The 22,817-nt window shown below is 39.2% G+C and overlaps 1 protein-coding gene across 1 annotated transcript in view; it reads left to right on the top strand.

The window, feature by feature from the left end:
- Positions 1 to 22,817, top strand: part of cdkal1 (CDK5 regulatory subunit associated protein 1-like 1) — a 244,521-nt gene that overhangs the window by 173,067 nt on the left and 48,637 nt on the right. Inside the window, exons 11-12 of the mRNA XM_044358558.1 lie at positions 1,487 to 1,667; positions 12,671 to 12,733. Coding sequence (XP_044214493.1) covers positions 1,487 to 1,667; positions 12,671 to 12,733 — 244 coding nt within the window. The remainder of the gene's footprint in view (positions 1 to 1,486; positions 1,668 to 12,670; positions 12,734 to 22,817) is intronic.

Raw genomic sequence — 22,817 nt, 5'->3', positions numbered from 1 at the left:
ATTGGATCCAATTTTTTTTTTTTTTTTAAGAAAATCTGTTCAGTCGTCTGTTGCTAATAACATCCTGGCTTCTTGTAGCAGACTGCTTGCCAATTAACATATTACATTAGGAGGCTCTAGTGTCCCTCCTATTCCATTGCCTGGATCGTTGATGGAGTTTTTAATCAATAGCTTGGCTTGCTTGTATTGCGAATGATTTCCAGTTATTTCTGTATGGGATACCCTTTGCTGTCTAAGCTAAGGAGAAAAAAGGCCACTCTACCAAATAACTGCATCCTCATAAAAAAACGGCTATTGGAAAGCTGGCTTGTCACTAATAATCAGAGTCTGCTCCTCAGAATAATGTCATTTCATCCAGCAAAATTGTCATATTACTAATTGTGTCCTTTTTATGGTAATTAACAGCTAGTTTAGCCATCAGAGATGATGTTAAATTCCCTTGGGATCAAGCCTAATCATTGAAACTGTATGGCAACATGTCAGAACAGCATACATTTGAATTGGAATGTCAAGTATGGACTCTAGAGATACATGGTATTCTGACAGACAATGATGACATTAGCCTTGTAGTTTTTTCACAAGCCGTCCAACTGCTGTCGATACAAATAAAATACATAGGACTAATCAATACATCTATTCCCATTTCCCACTAGCTACGATTAATCCAATGAGCCAGCAGGTCAATAATTGATAGCAAACGATTGGCAGTAGAGGTTGCTAATCAGGTTTTGATTGGCTGAATGAGTCCATGGGGAAAGGCTTTGGCCTTCTTTAAAGCTGTAGAGCTTCATTTAGTTTTTCAAAGGCGTGTTTCAGCAGTGGGAAAAGGTTGGTGAATCACAAGCTTCAGAGTCATTTTAAATCATTGATCAAATTGTAGTTTGAGGTTAATGAATCTTTCCCAATATTTGCACAAATCATCTTTTGTCATTTTGGCCTATTTCCTACAACCATAAATTACATGAAATCATTGCAAACACATTGTTCTCCTCGTTATATTGTTTTAACTTATTTGTTGTTCTTGCTTCATGTGAACATAGAATACATTGTAAATTTCTGATTGCTGTAATGTTAGACTGAAATGTATGTATTGTGTCTTTGTCAATTCTATGATTTTATTTCACCAAGACAATTTTTTTTGAATGAAATTGATCTCCATGATGTTCTTTGTATAACCAAAGGGAAAATATTTTACCTGGAGTAAGCTACACAAAAATACCATTAGCTGTCAACACTTACACATCAGAGTGGTGCATAGTAAGTGTTTTAGTATGGCTTCACAGCTGTCAAGTCTCAGATGGTATTATTTTGTTTTAATGCTACATCTCATTCAAACCAGTTCAGATGCTTTTCCTTGCCTGTCAACACTAAGATGTTGCAGTTTAGTGCCTTGCTCAATAGTATCTTGACACCATGCATTTTCAAAAATGTTTTCACAACCAGGAACACAAAGGTTTGCCTAAAAGCCTCTTTGTCTCTCTCTTAGGGTCCCAGGTGTAACCATCGCTACAGACATAATCTGCGGTTTTCCTGGTGAGACGGACGAAGACTTCCAAGAGACAATAGACTTGGTGAAATGCTACCGATTCCCCAGTCTATTCATCAACCAGTTCTACCCCAGACCTGGTACACCAGCTGCCAAAATGGAACAAGTACCAGCACATGTGGTGAGAGCAGACAAGGATACAGAGATTTCTTTGCTACTAGTCAGCTGTATTTATGTCTTAACCTCAGTAGTATAAATTCAGTATAATAACACTTATTTCCATTATTTTGTCAATGCTGTATTTGTGAACACAGTAAAACATATTTGAATGGGGCTGAACAGAAGAGCATTAGTATTTTGGGTAAAGATATTTCCTGTGTGTGCTGTTTATGTGTGCAGATTCTGCAAGTGCACACACACATTTGCATGTGTGTGTTATGAGGAAACACGTGCCAGCCTCATGTCATCTGAAAATGTAAAATCCTGTTCCAGTTCTGTCATGACTTCTGTGTGAATTTTAATATTACTAATCCTGAAAGCCATCAAAAGTGTGTTTGTGTAGAGTACGTGAGAGTTACGGTGTCTCACTGTCCCTTTCAGACAGACAGACTTACACATACAGTAGACATATGAAGGCACAGATTATTAATGTGTGAATGACTAAGTGTTAAATCCTGCTTTTCTGCTGGCAGTTAACTGCAGCCAAAACATCCAAATTTGTTCAAAGTGGAGAACACCTGGATGGGATTTAGTTGGGATGTAGAAATAGAAACAACTATGGGTGACTGTGATAGGATGAGACATCTATCAGTCAAGCACATATGTCCAAAAACATTATGAGTCTTAAAGCTGCAATACGCTCAAATTAACACCTGAAAGGTGAAACTTTGCTCTTGCATCAAGGTATTTCAAGATATTTTCAAATATTTTGGCCTTGTCTTTAAAGGAGCAGTGTGTAGGGTTTAGTGGCATCTAGTGGTGAGGTTGCAGACTGTAACCAACTAATTACCCCTCCCCCTCCCAAGCGTGTAGGAGAACCTATGGTTGCCGCAAAACTCACGAAAATGTGAAAGGTCCTCTCTAGAGCCAGTGTTGGGTTGTCTATTATGGGCTACTGTAGAAACATGGAGGTGCAACATGGTGGGCTCCATGGAAGAGGACCAGCTCCCTATCTAGATAGAATTCTAAGCTAATGAAAACACAAGGATCCTTATTTCCAGGTGATTATACACTAATTAAAACATACTTATGAATATTATAGTTTGTTTCTATAGGGTTCTAGCTAAAGTCTAAAGGCTGTAACAGTAACGGCACCCTGAGGCACTTATTACACATCGTCTTGTGATGGGTGCTGCTTCATTTGGACCTCTTATTGTTCTCTGTATTACTGCACAACTCCTCACAGGTACTCTCACTCTGTCTCTCTTTCTCTCTCTCTCAATCTGCTGCCAAATGAAACAATTAGTGGCTAATGAAGACATAATTGTTAGCAAAGGTGTATGTGTGTGTGGGGGAGAGTAACAGCAGGACTAGCATTTTCTTCACATTTTGCCTCATACTGCCGGTTTCTAAGCTACATCATTGTTTGACCCAATGTCACCTGTAACGTAATTGGAAAACTAACAGTCTACAATTAGATTGAATATCGATGCATAGATGTATGTACATATTATGGTCAAATGAAGTTCTGGGTCTTGGTTAATCACCACTTTGTCATAAGAATGACTGCTTATTGAATACTAGTCACAGTCACATTGGCAAATCTGCTCCAAGTAGGCCCATTCATAGTCACTTACTTACATCATTACTTACCTCTACATTAAATAATGTTGCATTATACTATGTTATCTAAAAATGAGCATCATGTTTCCAAAGATGTTGAGAAAAAATTGTGTGCAACAACATGCAACAGTTCTCACATTCTAGAATCTTAACTAGAGATGTTGATGGTTAACCGAGAATATTTTTGACCAGTTACACATGTTGATCTATAGGTTAGTTTGCATACACACTCCACTAATGGCTACACAATTACATGTTCACAACATCAGATATTCTTTTTAAATGGATAAAGTTCCGGTGTAAAATCAGCTCCTACATGGAGTGTTGCATAATGGGTTGTTTGTAGCCTTAATGTTGCTAGGCTAGTGAGTGTCTTAAAGTCTGTTAATAGTGAATGTGTTGGAGTCAGTCAGCACTGAATTAGTCTCCCAAAATCAGAAGAATGGGTATTGTGTGGATATAAATTAATAAAGAGTGGTGGTAGCACTTGAATTGGGATATTCCATTTAAATTAGAGTTGGTATTGTGAGAAGTAGGGAAGGGAATAGAAAAGAGGAGACAATATGAGTAGCTTAAGAATAGGACACAGTAATCTGAACAGTACATATCACATTATAGGGAAGCATCCAACTTTTTTTTGTAATCATTGCCAGGCATCAGAAACTGTAGAGCATATTCTTGTTAATTGCAGGAAATATGTAGCAGAGAGAAAAGACATGATGGAAGAAATGAAGGCCACCACCCAGTTGGTATGCTGAATGATTGAGACTGATATGCTGCCAATCAGTGTGGTAGAGGGCGAGGGATTGAAAGAGCTAGTTTGTTACCTCAAGCCTGCGTACATTATGCCATCAAGAGCTACTGTGACTAAACACATTGAAAACACTTTGAGGAGAAGAAGGATGAGCTAAAAGTCAAGCTAACCAGGGCAGGCATGGTAGCTCTGACCACCTACTGCTGGACAGCTCTCACAAACAAAAGCTACACCGCAACTTTTCTTAAAAATGAACTCGTTAGTTACCTGTTAATGGGTGTCGGTCTATCGAAAGCTAAATTAACTGAAGCTAACATCCCTAATCTTAACCACGGCACATCCTTTGTGCTTGTTTTATTCTTTGACCTTTTTTTCTTTAGTTTGACCTGCTATGCCATACTCTATATGTCCTATCTTTTCTTACATTTACACTCTCACACTCTGTACCATCAAAGTGTTGACACATCTCTTTCAAGTGGAGCGTCTTCATAAGTCATTCTCTTTTTCCCTCCTCCCTCCTTCCTGTCTTCATCCTCTGAGGAGAAGCTGAGTGTGTCTTAGAGGGATCAATCCCCAGACAACCACATCGCTGCTTCATTTCTTCTTATCTTTTTTTTTTCCCCATCTCCTTTCTTTCTCCTCCATCTGCCTCATCTGACTTTTATTGTCAGCGGCTGGATGTCAGCACGGATCTATCCAAGGCCTCATTCCACAGGCAGCACTTTGATAGTCAGACTGTGGCATATTGCTGGATCCTGTAGAAACCTTTTTTTTGCCAAATCAGTCAATTTTTTTTAACGCCTGAGATTATTTTGATAGCAAGTTTTATTGTTTTTTGATGACTATGTTGTTTGTGCAAAATCACTGATAATGCATTGTAAAGTGCATTGTAAAATCTCAGATATGCAAAGGCAACAAAGTGATTACTTTCTCCACTTTAACAATGGTGTATTTTTGTTTACCGCATAGAAAAAGATTATCTTGTTCACAATATCATCCTACATTTCTAATAGCGATTTCAACTGGTCATCTACATGTTTAAATTTAATGTTTGTGCTCAACAGAGAACGGTCAAAGGAGAGAGAGAGTCAGGACAATATGTTAGGGTCGCTGTAACCAGTACACCTGCTTCGGTGGTTAAGGCTGCACACAACATCACATCATCAGTCAGCATGCACCTGTTCTCACACACACACACACACACACACACACACACACACGCATACAGACACACACACAAATACACAGCAAGCGGTGGCAGCTAGGCGACGTCTACGCCATGTAGGGTCAGTCATTAATAAAGTGCACCAGATGGTTTGTCTGGAACACAACTGTGTTGAATAGCCACAAGAGGAATGGATGGAGAAGTAGATGAAGTAGGAAGCAGAGACAGAAGGGGGCCTGAGAGAGAGGGACAAGGTAAGGAAGGAGGGAGAAAAGCTAAAAAGGAAAGGGGGATGGACGGAGGGGATAAAGTGAGACAGAAAGGAACAGCTATAGGGACATGCCTATGGAGGGGCCTGGAAGATAAAAATTTGATCGGTCAGCATTAGCGCTCACCTACTTAATGTGTTAGTTGAGGGATTATGAGGATGTCATTCACACCATTTGGCTGTGAGGAAGCTGGTAGTCTGTCTGTCGTATGTTTTACATTAACCTTACAAGTTTGAAAGTGCACTCTGCCCTTTAAAAGCATGTGCAGATTTTTACCTCTTTTCTTGATATGACAGTTTACCTTCTCTAGTACCGCTATTAACAGGAAGCGAGGCAAATGTTCAGACTCACCAAATCACATTCATTGTGATTGTAGCACCCACACGTACGAGATCTTTTCAGTCATTCTAGTTATTGTACTTTGCAATACAGATGGGTTGAAGGTGGTTTTAGACATGGAAGCAGGTGCAGGTTGTTGCGCCTTTTGTGACATGTCTTGAGGTGGGCGTTTGGTAGGAACGGGTTAGGCATGTCTACAGTATCTAGTGTTGTGACGACATTCTTTCTGATGAGCTGGTTGGTAGTGTCAGTATGCCCCATTCTCCAGAGTACAAGGAGTCGAATTAAGTCTCAGGGTTTGTCATGTGTAAGAGTATGTTTGTTTAGTGGAGGTAGGATGGAGGAGGTAGGAACTATGGGATAGAAAAGGGTTCCCACCTGCCTTGAAAATCCTGGAAAATTGACTGGTTTTCTGGTATTGGAAAACACACTGCTAATAAGAGAAAAATGAAATATTCTTTGTTTTTCAAGGATTGTGCTCTACTCTATCCCTTTTCCATGTTCCTGCACTCACTCATTTGCTCATAAGTAAAAATATTATGTAAAAAGAAATATTATTAGGCCTAAGGACTGATTTATTTATTTTAGTAATACTAGTTCCTTATAAATAAAGATCAGATGGATGAACATTATTCTGTTGCACTATTAGTAAACTGGACAAATGCGAGATAACTTAAGTACAGAAACCAAGGTTGGCTGGTTACTATAGCACCAAAAAGTAACAACATACGCTTTAGGAAGAGTGTAAAAACGAAACACCCTGCTACTTTAGTACTAATATTTGAGGATATATATATATTTAATATTGACATTTTTTTATTTTAACAATGTTGCATCACAAAATACTCATTTGCTTCATCAGTCTGATTTCCAACCATTTCAAAAACCCATATTTGAATATAAAAACACACAGACAGATTTGTCTCAATAGTGAGTGAAGCAGAGAAAACACATAGTGCTGGAGAGGGTCCAGCTGTGATGAGGTCCAGGTGTTTTGTGGTATCTGTAGGTCTAACTTATTACCTATTGTAATAGGTGATATATGAGAGAATGCAGGATGGAGGGGGAGAGCAGAGGCAGATGGAAGGAATAGGAGACCACAGGGATGGAGGGAGAGATGGGAGCATGTTGAGAATAAAAGGATGTGAATGCTATTAGCTTGGATCTCCATAATCATCCCCAGGTGACCAGAACTTAGCCTTGATAAATGGACTTGCTGAGTGGAGGGTGTGTGTGTTGGGCTGGTACTGGTATGTAAGGAAGAGTTGAGAATGAACAGCTGCAGGAGAGAGAGAAAGAGAGAGAGAGAGAGAGAGAGAGAGAGAGAGAGAAAGTGATAGAGAAGGAGATTAGCTGTTGTAGTGGGACAGTGTTTTTAATTTCCCTAGGTTGTAATTGGTTAAGAACTCCATTACCCACGAGGCATCAGTGCGGCTGCTGTCAAAGTAAAACAGCTGGCCAGCCACTAGTAGCTCCATCTCCAAGCTTCACTATCATTTATCTACGCCTGGACACACACACAGACACACACATGCATGCTCTTCCCCCTCTCTGTCTCAAATGCAGACACTTACTCTTTCTCACACATATCAGGGGAGACAATAACACTTGACTAAAGGCAGTCTAACAGGTATTAAGGTTGAGTTAATGGTTAAGTTGCTGTCTAGGGCCAGGTTGGTCTGCACTTGATTAATGAGGACCTAGTCCACTAATAATGGAAGGAGTAACACATCGCATTTTAACAATCACAGCTTTTGCTTGCCACATTCAAAGGCATTTTTTGGAAGCTGAATATGTCATCAGTATGCTGTTCAACAAGAGTTTTAACTAGCTGGACGGATTGACAGTAACACTGATCTGCAGGGTGTTCAAAAAAAAAAAGTTTTCCAGTAGGTCTGAGTAGATGCAAGGTAATAGAACAAAGCATTAAATAGAAATTTGCAAGAACAGTTTTAAAACTTGCTAATATCATTTGAACGCCTCATTATTGTCTTAAACAATGTTCAAATTAGCACCAAGATCATTTAATTGATGTATTCTTTATATATAATACAATTACAATATATTGTGAAACAGAAACAAGTCCAGAAGTGAAAAAGGGGATATGTGCTTAATTATTGTCTTGTTAAGGCAGGGTTATGCTTTGGAGCACATTTGAAGAATTTTGTTTTAATGGTAATTATGATGCATTTTCCCACATCTAAATTTAAAAAAAAAAAGATTAATTAGACTAATAATGTTATTTTTCTCCAATAATATAACTTAAATATATTAGATACTGACTGAATAGATAACATTTATTGTTTTTGAAAATTATTTCCAAAAGTGCTCTTAATTTAACAATGTTTTTAGTGCACAGTTAGTGAGATATGTAATGACCGTAGCCACTGTATATAACCCTGGTTTAATGACTTGAATATGTGTCTTAGTGACATGATGGAAGCATGTTAACTTTATAATGTCTTGTCATGCCATATAATCACATTAGTGGTCCAGTTTTAAAGCACTTTAGTGTCATGATAGCTCACATAAGATCATATTCATGTATCCATTTAGCATAAAACATTGCTTGAGTTAGATTGTGGATGATGCAAAATTAAGTATTCTGTCTCTCTCTCTCTCTCTGTGTACATTATATTCTATACTCTGTACTATATTATGTACCATATATGTAAATAACCTTTATTGCACCTTAATCAACACATAGCTGGAACATGTTTTGTCAAGTGACCTCTGCAGAGAGAGAAAGGTTACACACACACGCATACACACACACACACATCACCATTGTGACCACTCTCCTTGTAGTGCTTTAGGAAGTGTTAATCCTTCACACAGACACACAGATCATGCCTAAGGTTTTTCCTAGAGTAATATAACAAAAACACACACACACATACACACGCCGTGGGTCTAGGCTCTATAGCACTAACATCTGTCTGTCATTAGGGTAAGACAAACAGGCACATGCTGGTGAGCCAGAGGCTTACACACTACAGGCTAAAGCAAGATCAGTGTTACCTTGCCCCACAACAGACAAACTTGGGCCACTGAGTTCAAAACTCCAGCAACATTTGTAGTATATAGAACAACTTTATCGTTAGACCTACGTGTTTCGGCTTGTGGCCTTCATCGGGGTCATCTGGAACTTGGGCTACTGACATACATATGCTTGCTCACACAGACATGCACAAACACACATGTGCACACACACATTTCTACTGTTTCAAGTCATGACTATCACACATAAAACTTTTATTTTTACTTGATAAGTAGATGCATAGTGTATCTATTCAGGTAGTGTCATTAACTATCAATAAACCACAGCCTATTGAGGTTAATTGCCTTAGAGCTTCACAACAGTGTGAGCATATTCCCGTTTTACATGGAATTGTCTTATGTAAAACAGCAGTGTCTTTATGTGTACTTGTAAAGCGTTATTCAGAAAGTGAATAAGTTGTTGGATGTTCTTGGCAGAAGAGTGTGTGCTTCTGTCTACACTTCTCCCGTCTATGTTTGGAATCTGTGTACAAGTGTATACATCCGTGTAATGTCACTTCCCGTTAGACACAGCATCCGTCTCTGGCGGCAACAACAGATGGACGTCATAGTAACAACCATCGTTCATCATCACTATAGTGACAGGTCCACAGACACACACATAGACGGTGGCTTTGCATTGCTGGGTTGTCACTAACACAACCTCGACAGCATGGTAGATTAACTTCTCTGGTTGATGGACCACACACACATGCGTACACACACAAACACACACCTGTATAAAGACACATAATTTGTAGCTTTAAGACACTAATAAAGCTCCTAAAATTAAATATACAATGTAATAAAAGTGAGAACACAGACTGACATTTAACAAGGTAGTCTTTGATTAGAAATGTTGTTATTTTCAGGCTATATTTTCACAATATAACAGGTTTTTGTGTATTAATCAAGTTGATTTTTTTGTTTTAATCAAGTAGCATTTTGGTGGAAATACCATATGAAAAGATATAGAGGTATACACCATTTTCTACATTTTGACTAGCCAAAGAATTATAATATTGGAAAGTAAGGCCAACAAAGTAGTCATTTGTTGGCTTTGGTTGGTTTGTTTAACGAACCAATCAACGTTGGCAAATCCTACCTGGAACAGTCAATTAATCGAAGGTCTAAGCACAGAAGATGTTGTATTGCTGTACAGATAGTAAAGCACATTGAGGAAAATTTATGATTTGTGGTATTGGGCTATACAAATTAAATTGACTTGAATTAATCAGTTTCTCCTTCACTTCATCCTGTCTCCCTTCTCGTTTCCCTTTGAATTACCTAGTATTTGTCATGTTTTCACACCTCTGTCCATTTCAGGTGTCCATCATGTGTTTGTGTGAGTCATTGTATGGTCATGTGTTGGTATGTGTGCCTGTGGTGTGTGTCTTACGCCCACACCGCCTACCTGATCAGTGCATGTGTATCGACGAACCTCTTGCTTTTCCTTTCGGCGCCCATGTTGAACGGTTAGAGGTTAGGTGAGAGATTTAGCGTGTCGCCTTTTTTTTTCTGCTTGAGGCGTGCAGTTCACAGCAAAAATAGACAGTGAAAATCTGTTGATAGTCATATTGACATCATACCAACAACATTACACATTTCACTATAGTTTCAATGTCTGTGTCTGTAAAATAATTCACAGACATGAAAAAAATAAAGATATAACACAAATTAAAAGCCCTCTACCATTTCTATGGAATGAATCCCTTCATGTCTTAACAAGGCTTTTATTGTGAAACATGTGACATGTGAAAACCCAATGTAGAAAGACAGGACTGGCAGTAGCAGCGCCGCAGGAGCAACGCTGTCTGTGTGGGACAGACGTGTGAGCTGCAGCAGTTCAGTGAGGTAGCCGTCACACACAGGTAGAGGCGGGCGGTGTGGCCCAGGCTTCTGTAGCCGTGTATGTTGATGCGTGTACTATTGAACAGGATAAATTCTGCTGGGAGCTCATCGGGGGTTGAAAAATCCTTACCTGCACTTACATCTGTCTTACAGTTCCCACAACCACACACACACACACACACACACACACAGAGCAGAGCACCGAGTAGAGAGTGATGGTGAGAGTGATGAAGGTATGGCAGGAGGAGAGAGAGAATTGTTTTGAGGAGCAATGATGAGAGGATTGCTCTCACCTAAGGTGCTCCAGGCAGAGAGCGAGAGACATAGGCTTATAGGGGGGCAGGCGGAGGGGTGAGAGAGTGGAGACAGAATGATAAGTATGAGTGTTCCCTCACTGGAGAAAAAACACAGGGAGAGGTGTAGCACTGAAGGGATACATGGAAAGGCGAAGAACAGAGTATTTGGAGATTCTGGAGAGCCCTTTGGCAGAGAGACCGAGAGGGAATCGGGCGAAAACAAATGAGAGGATGGCAGACGGACAGGGCCAATGATTACAGGATTGTATGGATCAGAAGAGCTCTGGGTGAACAGAGAATGAGTATGAGATGGATAGAAATGGAGTGTGGGGGGGTGGGGGTGGGGGGACAAATGAAGGGATACAAAAATGGAAGGAATGGAAAGAAGGGCAAAGAACGATGAGAGGTGCAGTGATAAAAGGATTCGCTTCACTAGAGACAGATAACAACAGAGAAAGTCAAAGCAGCAGTTGGCTAAGGGAAAGAAGTACAATCACCACCTCTAAATTCTTCTTCCCTAATACTTTTATTTCACCTTCCTTCCCTCTTCTTCGCTGTTTATTTTGTAAGTCATCTCATCTCTTTTTCACTGCTTTTCACTTTTTTTAGGGGGGGGCTTTCCACTCTTTCACTATATGTAAGACAAAATGATATCCTCACAGCCTGTCATGTGATTTCATAGCTAACTTTTTCAACTTGACCACACATACTGTACATATTAATAGATTTTTTTCCCCCTTCTTTCTCAGCAACCACCCTTCTCATCTGCTCATCCTCAAGCTGTCTTTGCCTATCCTGTCACTCTATAATGATGCCTGTGTGTGATAGGAGAGCGACTTGTAGGTTGCCCGCTCCATATGTACAGAACTGGCCTAAGGACATTGAATCCAGCCCTTTACTAACTAACTAACACTGAACAAGACAGAGCGAGAGAGTAGGAGCGAGAATTGCAATGAATGCAAACTCCCTTTAGCTACAGTAGCATATACATATATCCTTCCCCCTTAGCCAGACATGGCCTAATCAGCAAGCTAATTAGCGCTCTTTGTAACTGCGTCGGCCTCATGTAACTGATTGCATTAACAACTGCCACACATCAAACAGTCATGTCTCACGCTTGTGCATCTCATTACACATTAAGGACATGCAAGGTTAAGGCCAGACTTTGAGCGGGAGTAAAATGAGAAATATTTTCTGCCACAGCTGGTGGGCAAATAAATGTATTTTTTTCCCTCTGTTCATTCCATATTTTATAGATTTAATGAATTACTGTAGGCGTTGTTCTCAGCCATGGTAGTTCTGCTCGTTCTGCTTAAGTGACCCAATAAGTTAACATGAGTATGTCCATCTTTATACCATATTACATCATTAATTTTGTGGAGAAATGTATAAAATATATAAATTCTGATCATCTTTGACAATCTCTGACAAGTGATTCATTCCTCCACTTACAATACAGGAACACAACTGCCTAAAAGACTGTCTACAGTAGATATACTGAAGAAAAGTTTACATTTGATGATTAACCGTTCTGGGAGTGTTCTACATTTCACAATATTTTATAAATATTTACAACAATGAACAAGTACTGAAGTTCAGTCTGTTTTTTGTAAAGCCTGATATCACATACATAATCAAAATGGCTTTTAAACTTAACATTTCATTTATATCCTTTTTTTCTGTCCACAGAAGAAGCAAAGGACTAAAGAACTGTCACAACTCTTCCACTCTTACAACCCCTATGACCACAAGGTAAGACATCTTTCAGCGTTTGCTCTCTGATCACTGGCACCGGGATAGCGGGGACAACGAGACTTTTTGTGCCCCCGCTTTCAGGTGTTATGGTAATGAAGTAGTAGCATCAAAGCCAGGTACTACGGTCACAGCAATAATGTCTAAGCCTACTCTAACATGCTGGATCTTTAAATCCAATCATAATCAGAACACAGAGGAGCTTATTATGGCCGCAGTTCAGGTGAGTTTATCTTCATTAAATCGGCTGAAAACAACACCGGGCTTCTTCAGAATAACCACACACTCCTCTACACACATCTGACTGTGTCGGTTATAACTCAATATTCTACCTTTTTTATGGATGACACGTCGGGTTAGCGGGGCTCATCATAGCCTCTTTTCCAACTTTCTTTTCAGCAAAAGTAGCATCTCATGTTTTATTCTTGAGACCCATTGCAGTGCAAATGCTACTGTGTAACATTAATTACTATACTATGTGACAATTATGAGGTGAGATTGGCTACATTAGCAGTATGGCTGAAATAGCGTCGGCCCGATCATGACTACTACGTCATCCAAAGCATCCGATCACTTCCCTGGTTCAGATATCTGTATGTGCCTCCATCAGTCTGTCCCCTGCCCGTTTCAGTTTGTCTTTAAGATGTGTGGATCTTTAATTTTTCTATGCAACACAGTGAATTATTTAATCTGCTCATTCACTGTCTGAATCGCTGTATTGTCTTTATGGCTGTAATGAGTTTGTTGTCTCCTCAAGATGGACACTTCTTGCTAGCGATCTAGTGGATAAGGACAGCTCAAGTGTTTGTTCCTGATTACATTGTAGAGTGTGTGTATGTGTGTGTGTGTGTGTGTGTGTTAGATAGAGAGGATGTGTGAAAAATTGAATCCTGAAGTTAGAGATTAATCTTCTCAACTGTGTGGGTGTATACTCATGTATTTGTGTGTGTGTATGTGTGGGCTCATACATTATGAGGTTAACATCTTATAACAGACTGACCATGCTTCTCTTTAGGTGTGCTTATGATGATGAGACCCTTTTGACAAGTGTGCGTGTGTGTGTGTATTTGTGTGGCGAGCTCTTATATAAAGACGTCCTTCTGAAAATGACAACCCCGTGACAGCTGTCACCACGCTTTCAGCTATCATGAATAAGACAAAAATATATTTTGACATATTAGACCATCTTGGGTCCTTGTATATATTTTCACTGAGCCACATATATTTCTCACTTTTGCTTTTGTTGTGTACATTACATACACATGTACATTTTTGCCCAATATCAGAGTAGTGATGTAAACACTTGTCTATTATGTTGAGAAAAAAGGCAAAATACTGTACAAGGAAGAAGGCAACCTGCCACTGTAGAGTGAATGTAGTGGAAATGTTTGTGATTGAAGCTTTCCTTGTAGGTGTCACACTGCATCATTTAGTAAAGCTTTAGCTTAGCCATGTTTTTTTTTTTGTTTTGTTTTTGTTTGTTTTTCAGAGTTTATACCTAGTTTAGTTTGTACCTGTAGTGCAGTTGTTATATGTCACATACTAATTAAAAGGAAATGAGAGAGCACGTTTTCACTGTGGCATACATGAATCTTTGCCTCCCACACACTGAAAAAAACACACACACACACACACACACACACACAGTAGTGCACATCAATCACACATATACAGGGAATGTGAATTGAGCTAAGTTAGCAGAGAATATCTTTATAATACATTAACAAGTTTGCATTTAAATTAGATACTTAGTATTTGTGAACATGCGTGCACCTCGAGTATGATTCCCAGCGGAATTGCGAGCTAACTGTTTTGACAGTGTGCCTCACTGAGCCTGCTGTGCCGAGTTTCTGCAGCTAAGAAATATCACTGAACACTTTGTTCTTTTATGCCTTTGTGTGCTTTTGTAAACATGCTTATTCACTGAGGTTAGGATTGCTCGAGTAGTTGAATTATGTTACTAGAAATGTCCCACAAAGGCCAAGGAATAGCTCTGAATATGTCACACCTTACAAACCACTTCCAAAACTTTTGAAAGATATTTGTATAGAGACTCTTATAACAGGAATCTGTTGTTGGCTGTAAAAATGTACCGTTTGCTTCTTCATGGAATGGAATGCGGCGGCTGTGGCCAGCTTGGATTACAATGGATTCCAATAATGGCAAGTAGTAGCGGTGCACAAAAATGGTTTCTCCTCTGTATGAATGTATATATCGAATGAAAGCTAGTTATTTGTTGTGAAAATACAGAGCATACAGGTGGTATGAGTTTTATACTCTAAAGATAGATTTTGTGTGGCGCACCACTTTAAAGAGACTGTATTGTCTCGCCAGTCCTTAGACCTCTTGATTCACTCTGAGCCAGTGTGCAGCCTCAGATCTTCAGGGACAAAGCCCCTGTCCATTCCAAAGGCAAGGCTTAAGATGAAACGTGGCAGCAGTCAGAGCCCTAGACCTTTTTGAAGTGCCATCCCTGAGAAGCTTACAAAATATATTTTTTTTCTTTCTAATTTCTAAATTGACTTGTAATCATGTTTTTTTTATTTATTTGTATTTGGCATAGCACATTCTGTTTGTTTTTTTTTCCTTACTGGAAAGCATATTGTTGTTAACAGCTGTTTTTTGAATATGAATTACAAATTAATAGGATCATAAAATTGCTACTGATAAAAACGATTATTCTGCTGTGATATGCTAGATTTGTTTCTGCTGCATAACGTCTCTAAACATTAAATCCCCAGCAGAGTAAAATGTCAGCTAACACACTGATAACGTTGCCTATTTCACTTAATAGTGTTGATTATCAAAAGGAATCCTTTTATATGGTGTCTGATAGCCCTCGTGCAGTATATGAACATTTCTACCATGTTACATCACAAGTAACTAATCTTCCATGCAGGTCAACTTACAGTCATGTTCCTGTAGGTCTTATTCCATTTACAGAGATTGTGTAGACGTGCAAATAAATCCCCTTGCATTACAAACCCAGATAGTGAGATATGATTTAATGATAATAAATCTAATGTCAAGCATGCTTCCACCCTGATCAACCATGGTTCAGTCTGTCCTTGCCGATGTCCATACACTGAGGAAATGTTGAGGCAAATCAGCTTGTATTAAGCCCATATAGCCGGTAGATAGGAATAAATGAAGTCTGATAATGTCCCTCATTTTACATTAAATTCCCTTGGGTGTCTGGCCTTTCAGCTTACAGTTTATGTAAGGATATTATGTGTTTACTAACATCCGTGTGTGTGTGTGTGTGAGAGAGAGAGAGAGAGAGAATGAGAGAGCGCAAGCAGATTTAAAGGGAAGGGAGAAATTGGTGTCTTTACGGCTATTATTGCTAATACGCATCCTCCTATAGGTACAAAAAGGTCATTAATAAAGAATCGGGGTGGGTGGGGGTGGGTTAGTGAGGCTTTATTGTTCCAGAGCCTCAGGCTACCATCCAAATGAAACAATGTTTTTAAATGAACTAATTGTTTTTTTTTTATACCAAGCTTGTTTCTCAATCTCCCATGGCTAACTTGGAATCACAAATGCAGAAAACGTCTAGCTTTAATGCAAACAAAAATGGTCTTTCAATGAGATTTCTTTCTTTGTTGTTAGCTCTCTCTCTCTCTCTCTCTCACACACACACACACACTCTCTCTCTCTCTCTCTGTCTTTCTTTCAGTTTGTCTCTGTACATTAAATAGTGTAATAAATGTGACTGTGAGTTAGAGGTTTTCATGTTTGTTTATATACATATATATATATATATATATATATATATATATATACAGACAATTGTACATGCCTGGTGTGTGTATGTTTTAGAGACAGACGTGTGTGTGTGTGTGTGTGTGGTGTATTTGTGTGTTTGTGATGATTAATGTGAAGTATCCTATAGCCAGATGGTGCTGAACAAGGCCCATCCATCAGCAATGAAAAGACCAGTGGGCAGAAAGCTGGCAGAGCACTTTGTCTAGGGCCAATGCCCCACACTGGACACACTCACACTCTCAGACACCACGCACACACACACTCTCATTCTCTCTAGGGCCTTGACTGTGTAACCCACTGAGCCATGTTGGAGCCTTGTGTTGTGTTTTTGGAATACAGATTCTTGCTTGTTTTTTCTGCTTGGGTCCCACATGAGTGGTGGTGCCTCACCCTGAAAATAAGTCTGGTATAGTTTTGACAGTTACAGTTCTACAAACTATTATGAACAGTTTCAGTCTAGAGTCTAATAATTGAATTTTCTACCAGTCTAGTGATTTGTGTTCCTATGAGTTTCTGAGTAATAGGACAAAGACATGAACTGCACTGTCTGAAAATTGCATTTTGAAACGCAATTTAAAATCCAACCAGAATAAGCAGCTTTAGGAACATATGCAGTTTACCAGTTCCACCAGTACCAGTTCCACCTTTTCTCACTTGTACTTGCAAATGTGCTTGTATGTGTGTATGTACTGTAGTACAAAGAAACTTTCAGCAGATGAATGTAAAAACAGTCTTCTAGTGTCAAACTCTGCACATACATCATTCTGCACAGTGAAGCTCAAACATCCAACTGTAGGAACAAGAAGGAAAAACACATTTTTGAGTGGAGGGGGACTTTAACTTTTGCTCCCAGAAGGCTTTGCACTACCATGTCGAAGTTGCGGAACTCCCATCATGCTTAGGTGTGTCCACGCATTCAGCTGTTTCTGGCAGAGCTAACAAAGCCCCTCGCCCCTCTCACCCCACACTGTCATAGTCCCCTGAGAACACACACACACAGACACTCGCATCCATTCTCCATGCTGTGTTCATAGGCCTGAATGACAAGGGTGACAGTTTTCCCTGCAGCAAGAGAGGAGGGACAAGCTGTCAACATGGCCCGTTGCACCTGCCCAGCCACACAACAGACACAGAAAGAGAGAGAGCAAGATAGAAAAACTGAGGATAAAAACAGAGAGGGAGGTAGAGGTGAGTAAATGAAAGGCTGATAATGAAAGACTAACAAGAGAAAGAAGGCATTGGCAGAAAATAAAACACTTAATTACACTCTATAAACTTTCCCCCTTCAGTTATTGTGAAATCCCGGTTTGCCGCATAGAAGTTGACATAATTATTTATCATTTGAAGAAAAAGAAAAAAAGGTAATTAGTCTAACAATTCTCTCTCTCCACAACAGATCACTTTTTTTCATATTTTCCGCACATTGCTAAACTGAACAATTAGTATTCTGCTTTTTTCCCTTTTGGCTTTTTTTAATTACTTTTATTTTGTAGAAGGAGGTTTTCTTAAGCTGCTGTTTTGCATTGTTGTGAAAAGCTAACCTCCATCTTTGTCGAACTTGACATTTACTTGCCACATTTTTTTTTCTCCTTTGCTGTTAATTAACTGACTATTCAGGGCAAGAGAAGGAGGGAGTGGAAGGAGGGAAAAAAAGAGACAGAAATATTGGATATGGTGATTTATTTTCTTGCCACGCTCCCATCTGTCTGTCTATTCTGTGAAAAACATTTTTTTCCCACTGGCTCCAGGTCCTGCATGGCTCTTTAGAAAGCCTGAATATGTCTTAAATTATCTTAATTTTAGCGCCTTCAGGTCATATAACAGACTGGTATGTGGTGTAGCATATTAATGTGTGTTGAAACTGTACATACATAGTGTCACATATTCTCTGAGAGGGCATCTAAAACACACATGTTGGTTGTGAGATGTATCTCCCAGCTGGAGTCTACATTGTAATTTTCAGTAGTTGCTATGCAGCTGACTAATGTACTTGCTTAAAGGGGACCTATTATGCTTTTCCTTATTTTCTGTCATATATAATATTACAATGTCGGATGTTCATATTAAATGTGGCCAAAGTTTCAAATAATGAGATAAATGTCTGGGAAAGTAATCCCTGTAAGCAGAAAGCTCAGGCTTCAGACTGCTCTGAATGCTTTGTTTCCAACGTTTTTTTTCTACTTACGAGACAAGCTGACGTCAGCTCGTGACGGATTTCTTTATATGGTCATCTGGTCCAGGCACAGTGCACACGATGCAGGGAGGCACTGTACAACTAGCTACATTACCTTTATTTCTTGACAGCAGGTGTTTTCCACTTCAGTCGGCATTTTAGTGCATTTAATGTACACTGTTGTGTCACACAATAAGCAGGTAATGAGTGTAATATTTACCAAACAGAGATGTCCTGCTGTTATCTTTTTTGCTGTGGATGTTCGTGTTGTCGCTCTCATATTCCGGATCAGATTCAGGCTCAAACATGTACGGATGGATTTTAGAGGTTTACATTTGGAGTTAAGAAGGAGGAAAAGAAGTGAAATCCTGCTACTATAGTTTGTTTACATAACCTCCGAAGCCGGCTGAAGTTAGCCGCGATGCAGCTTTAGAAGCTAACCAATCAGAACAGAGTGGGCTCATTGGGAAGGAGCCTTAAAGAGACAGGAGTTAAAACGGCCTGTTTCAGACAGGCTGAACTGAGGGGCTGCATAAAGGGCAAGTATAAGATTAAGAAAGATTTCTTTGAACTGTGAATCATGCAAAGCTACTCTAGTGGAGTCTCAGACTAAAATATAGAGCTGGAAATGAGGATAATAGGTCCCCTTTAATAAATAACATACCGAGAATATGGTCAGACATAAACACCCTCACTCAAAGACTCCATACTCCATAGACATACAAACGCACACTTTACATCTCCCTTGTTCCTTTGTATCTCCATCAGTTTCAGACAGACATTTTGCTGAAGATTTGCCATAGCATGTACATTCAATACACATGCACACTACTGTATATGTGGGTTTACATGGGAAATATTGGGCAGATGTAGATTGTTTGATTGAACAGTGTAAGATCAAACGTATTCTGTTAGTTACAGAATTAGAGTACAGAAACTATGTACTTTTCTTGGATCTCTTCTTCTCTCTGGTATTTTAATTAAATACAGTTGTGTGGCCTCATAAGTATGTGATGAATATTGAGAGGACCTTGCTATCTTGCTATGACAAAGTCAATAGACATGTGTTGTAAATGACAGGTTCCTCCTTGGCTTCAGGTCAGCTAAGATATGTATAATAACTTACTCTACAGGGTAACATTATACCTCCTGTTTGATCAAAGGCAACAGAAATGGAACAAGACCTTTTGTGTGTGTGTCTACATGTATGTGTGTATAGTGATATTCCACCCACATTGAAATGCTGCTCGCCAAAGACATGATTTTCTTCTTCTACTGCACAGTAGAGCACTATAGCCATGTATACATGCTGTCAATCTGTCAAGGTTACACAACAGGGATTTATGCAACACATACACATGTATGGCCCCTCAAAAGTACAAACACACATGTGAGCCTCCATAATTACTTAGTCCATTTGGTGCCAAACATTTGCCTTTGAAATATTCCCAGGTTCTATATTCTTCTAATTTATGCAACACCACACTATTACTTCATTGTATTTGTTCTACACAACAACCGTATACTACTCTTGCCAAGCATGGCACTCTGGAACATTTTTGTTACAGAGTTGGTATGTTTGATGTGTTTGTTTTTAAAGTCAGACATTTAAAAGGCTGTTAAAAGAAGGGATTTTATTTTATACCATGCCCATCCTTAAGGTCCAGCTGACATTACATTTAGTCATCCCCTTATGTAATCAAGATAATTTCTGTGTTGTTTTTATTTGTTTATTGTGAATATGTTCTTTGTATAATTAAAAGGAAGAAAGACAGGTTCTTTGGGGAAAAATACTAATCTGGCATGCTAAGCAAGGAAAAAAGTACACAGACTTGTGCTGTAGCTTACAACCCATAGCTAGACAGTGTTCTGTTAGCAGTGATACTGAAGAGTAAATGTATTTTCACACAGAACATGAAGCAAATTTTAGATGTGACACGATTACAAAGTCAATGGAAGGACACGAGTGGATGCCAGATTCACCCAGGGTGGCGTGAATTGACGAGAAGACTTGTCTGCACGAGTTGAAAATGTTTCAACTTTAGCAAAAAATGTGTGTATATCCTGGAGCTTTGTGAATCTAGTATACTTAATTAACTTAATTACTTAGACGAGACATGACACAGACATGCTCAGTGTGTCCGTTGCTAGCAAGCTTACAGAAGATTTGCTTCACATTCTTTCTGAACACACAGTAAGGAGCACACCAGCATCTGAATGGAGATGGACTGAAGTGACATTTTCAAGTACATATCCATGCTGAGCTGACCAGCTAATTAGCTATCCAGCCTGCAAACTGATGTTAGCAGTGCACTCTTCCCATTCAAAAAATGTATAGCTCCCACTGTATCCTCTTAAGGGAGAAGTCAAATTCAAATTGAATGAATGTCTGATGGATGTTACTTCATTTTAATGACAATGTGTTACCATTAATTTATAGATGCATGGGTTTATGGTTGAATACTACATTACTGCAACTGGATAGGAATGAAAATTGTAGTACTGCCAACTAATACTATTTCCATTTCTTTATGTTTTACGGATCCTTAGTTTTGTAGTTTCTTAGTCTTGTCCTACATAGGAGAAGGGGAAGTGTGGAGCCACCAACAAGTAGGTTCTTAGAAAGTGCCTAGTTCAAAGTCTAAGTCATTATAATTAATCTGATACAATTATGGCACAACAAAACAAAACCACCTGAGCAGAGTTGCAATTTTGGTCATGGACAATCCATCCTAACCTGAGGAACTGCTAATGTCAAAATACACTATGTTTTGTGGTGTTGCTTACTTTTATTTACAGAGGTTTGGTGTGTTTTCCTACTAGTGTTAAGAAGAATGTTACTTTACACTAACAGGAAAACAGCCTACTGACTAACGTTTGTCACAGTAATGGAAGTTGCTGTTGAAAACATTAGGGAGCACTCAGCAGAATCTCTCTATGTGCCTTTTATAGTCCCGAGGATGTACAGCAAAAAAGGAAAATGAAAAACAAGATATTTGTTATGTATCTACATCAGCGGTTTGACAGAACTCTCTCAAGTTAATTTAGTAAAACTGAATTGAATTGGGAAATGGAGATGGGCCAAACAAGAGAGATTGTTTTTTTATGCCTCCGTGCCAGCAACAGCTGTAGCCGGAGGCATTATGTTTTCAGATTGTTCATCCTCCCCATTGTCATGAACGCCATATCTCCATGCCTTCGTGGAATTTCTTCACATTAGGCACAAACGTCCACTTGGACTCAAGGATGAACTAATTAGATTTTGGTAGTCAAAGGTCAAGGTCACCGTGACCTCACAAAACACATTTTTGGCCATAACTCTAGAATTCATATGCTAATTATGACAAAGTTTCTCACAAATGTCTCATACATGTCAATATAGTGATAACTTTGCCAAAAATACACTTGATACCTTTTATTAAATTCCTTCAAAGTCTTCACTACAAATATAATATGAGTCTGGACAGAAGTGGATGTAAACTGCAACTTGACTGCTTGGTGGAGCCAGTATTTCTAGTTTTTAGAAATCTAAATTGCTCATTGTGCTAACTCCCTCACGGCCCTCCAACCCCTCACTACCTCTCTCTCACACCAGGTCTCTCTCAAAGTCACACAGTGTGCTTTAGTGGCTTGTCGATTTATTCCATTTTTTCGGCCAAAGACATCAACCCTGTGTTATTCACACACATCAACACAGACAGGTATACACACACACTTACATATATGCAGCAGTGGGCAACGAAAAAAAAATGGGTTTGCTGCTACCTCGTTTTAACAGCATGTTATGTGACTGACATCTAATTGAAGGGGCGGTGGATGGGTTGTGTGTGTGTGTGTGTGCAGGGAGAGAGAATGGGACATAGAAATGAATGAGGGAGGGGTATTAAGGCTTGTGTTGCTAAATGGTTTCCTTGACAGGAGTGTGGATGTTTTCTGATTCAGACAATAGACATCCATTTAATTAGGCTCATTTGGAAAGGTGTATGTGTGTGTGTGTGTGTATACACTGCAGCTGCTTGGTACTAGCTAAATGGATTTTCTCTTCTTTAAAACAAATCAACCATATAGAGGGTATGACAAAACACTGTATATCATCACATGCTTTTGTTAGATAACAGGAATGGGATCAACTGGTAATGGCTG

Source organism: Thunnus albacares, chromosome 8, assembly GCF_914725855.1.
Source record: "Thunnus albacares chromosome 8, fThuAlb1.1, whole genome shotgun sequence".
NCBI lineage: Eukaryota > Metazoa > Chordata > Actinopteri > Scombriformes > Scombridae > Thunnus > Thunnus albacares.
This window is presented reverse-complemented; position numbering and strand designations above follow the sequence as displayed.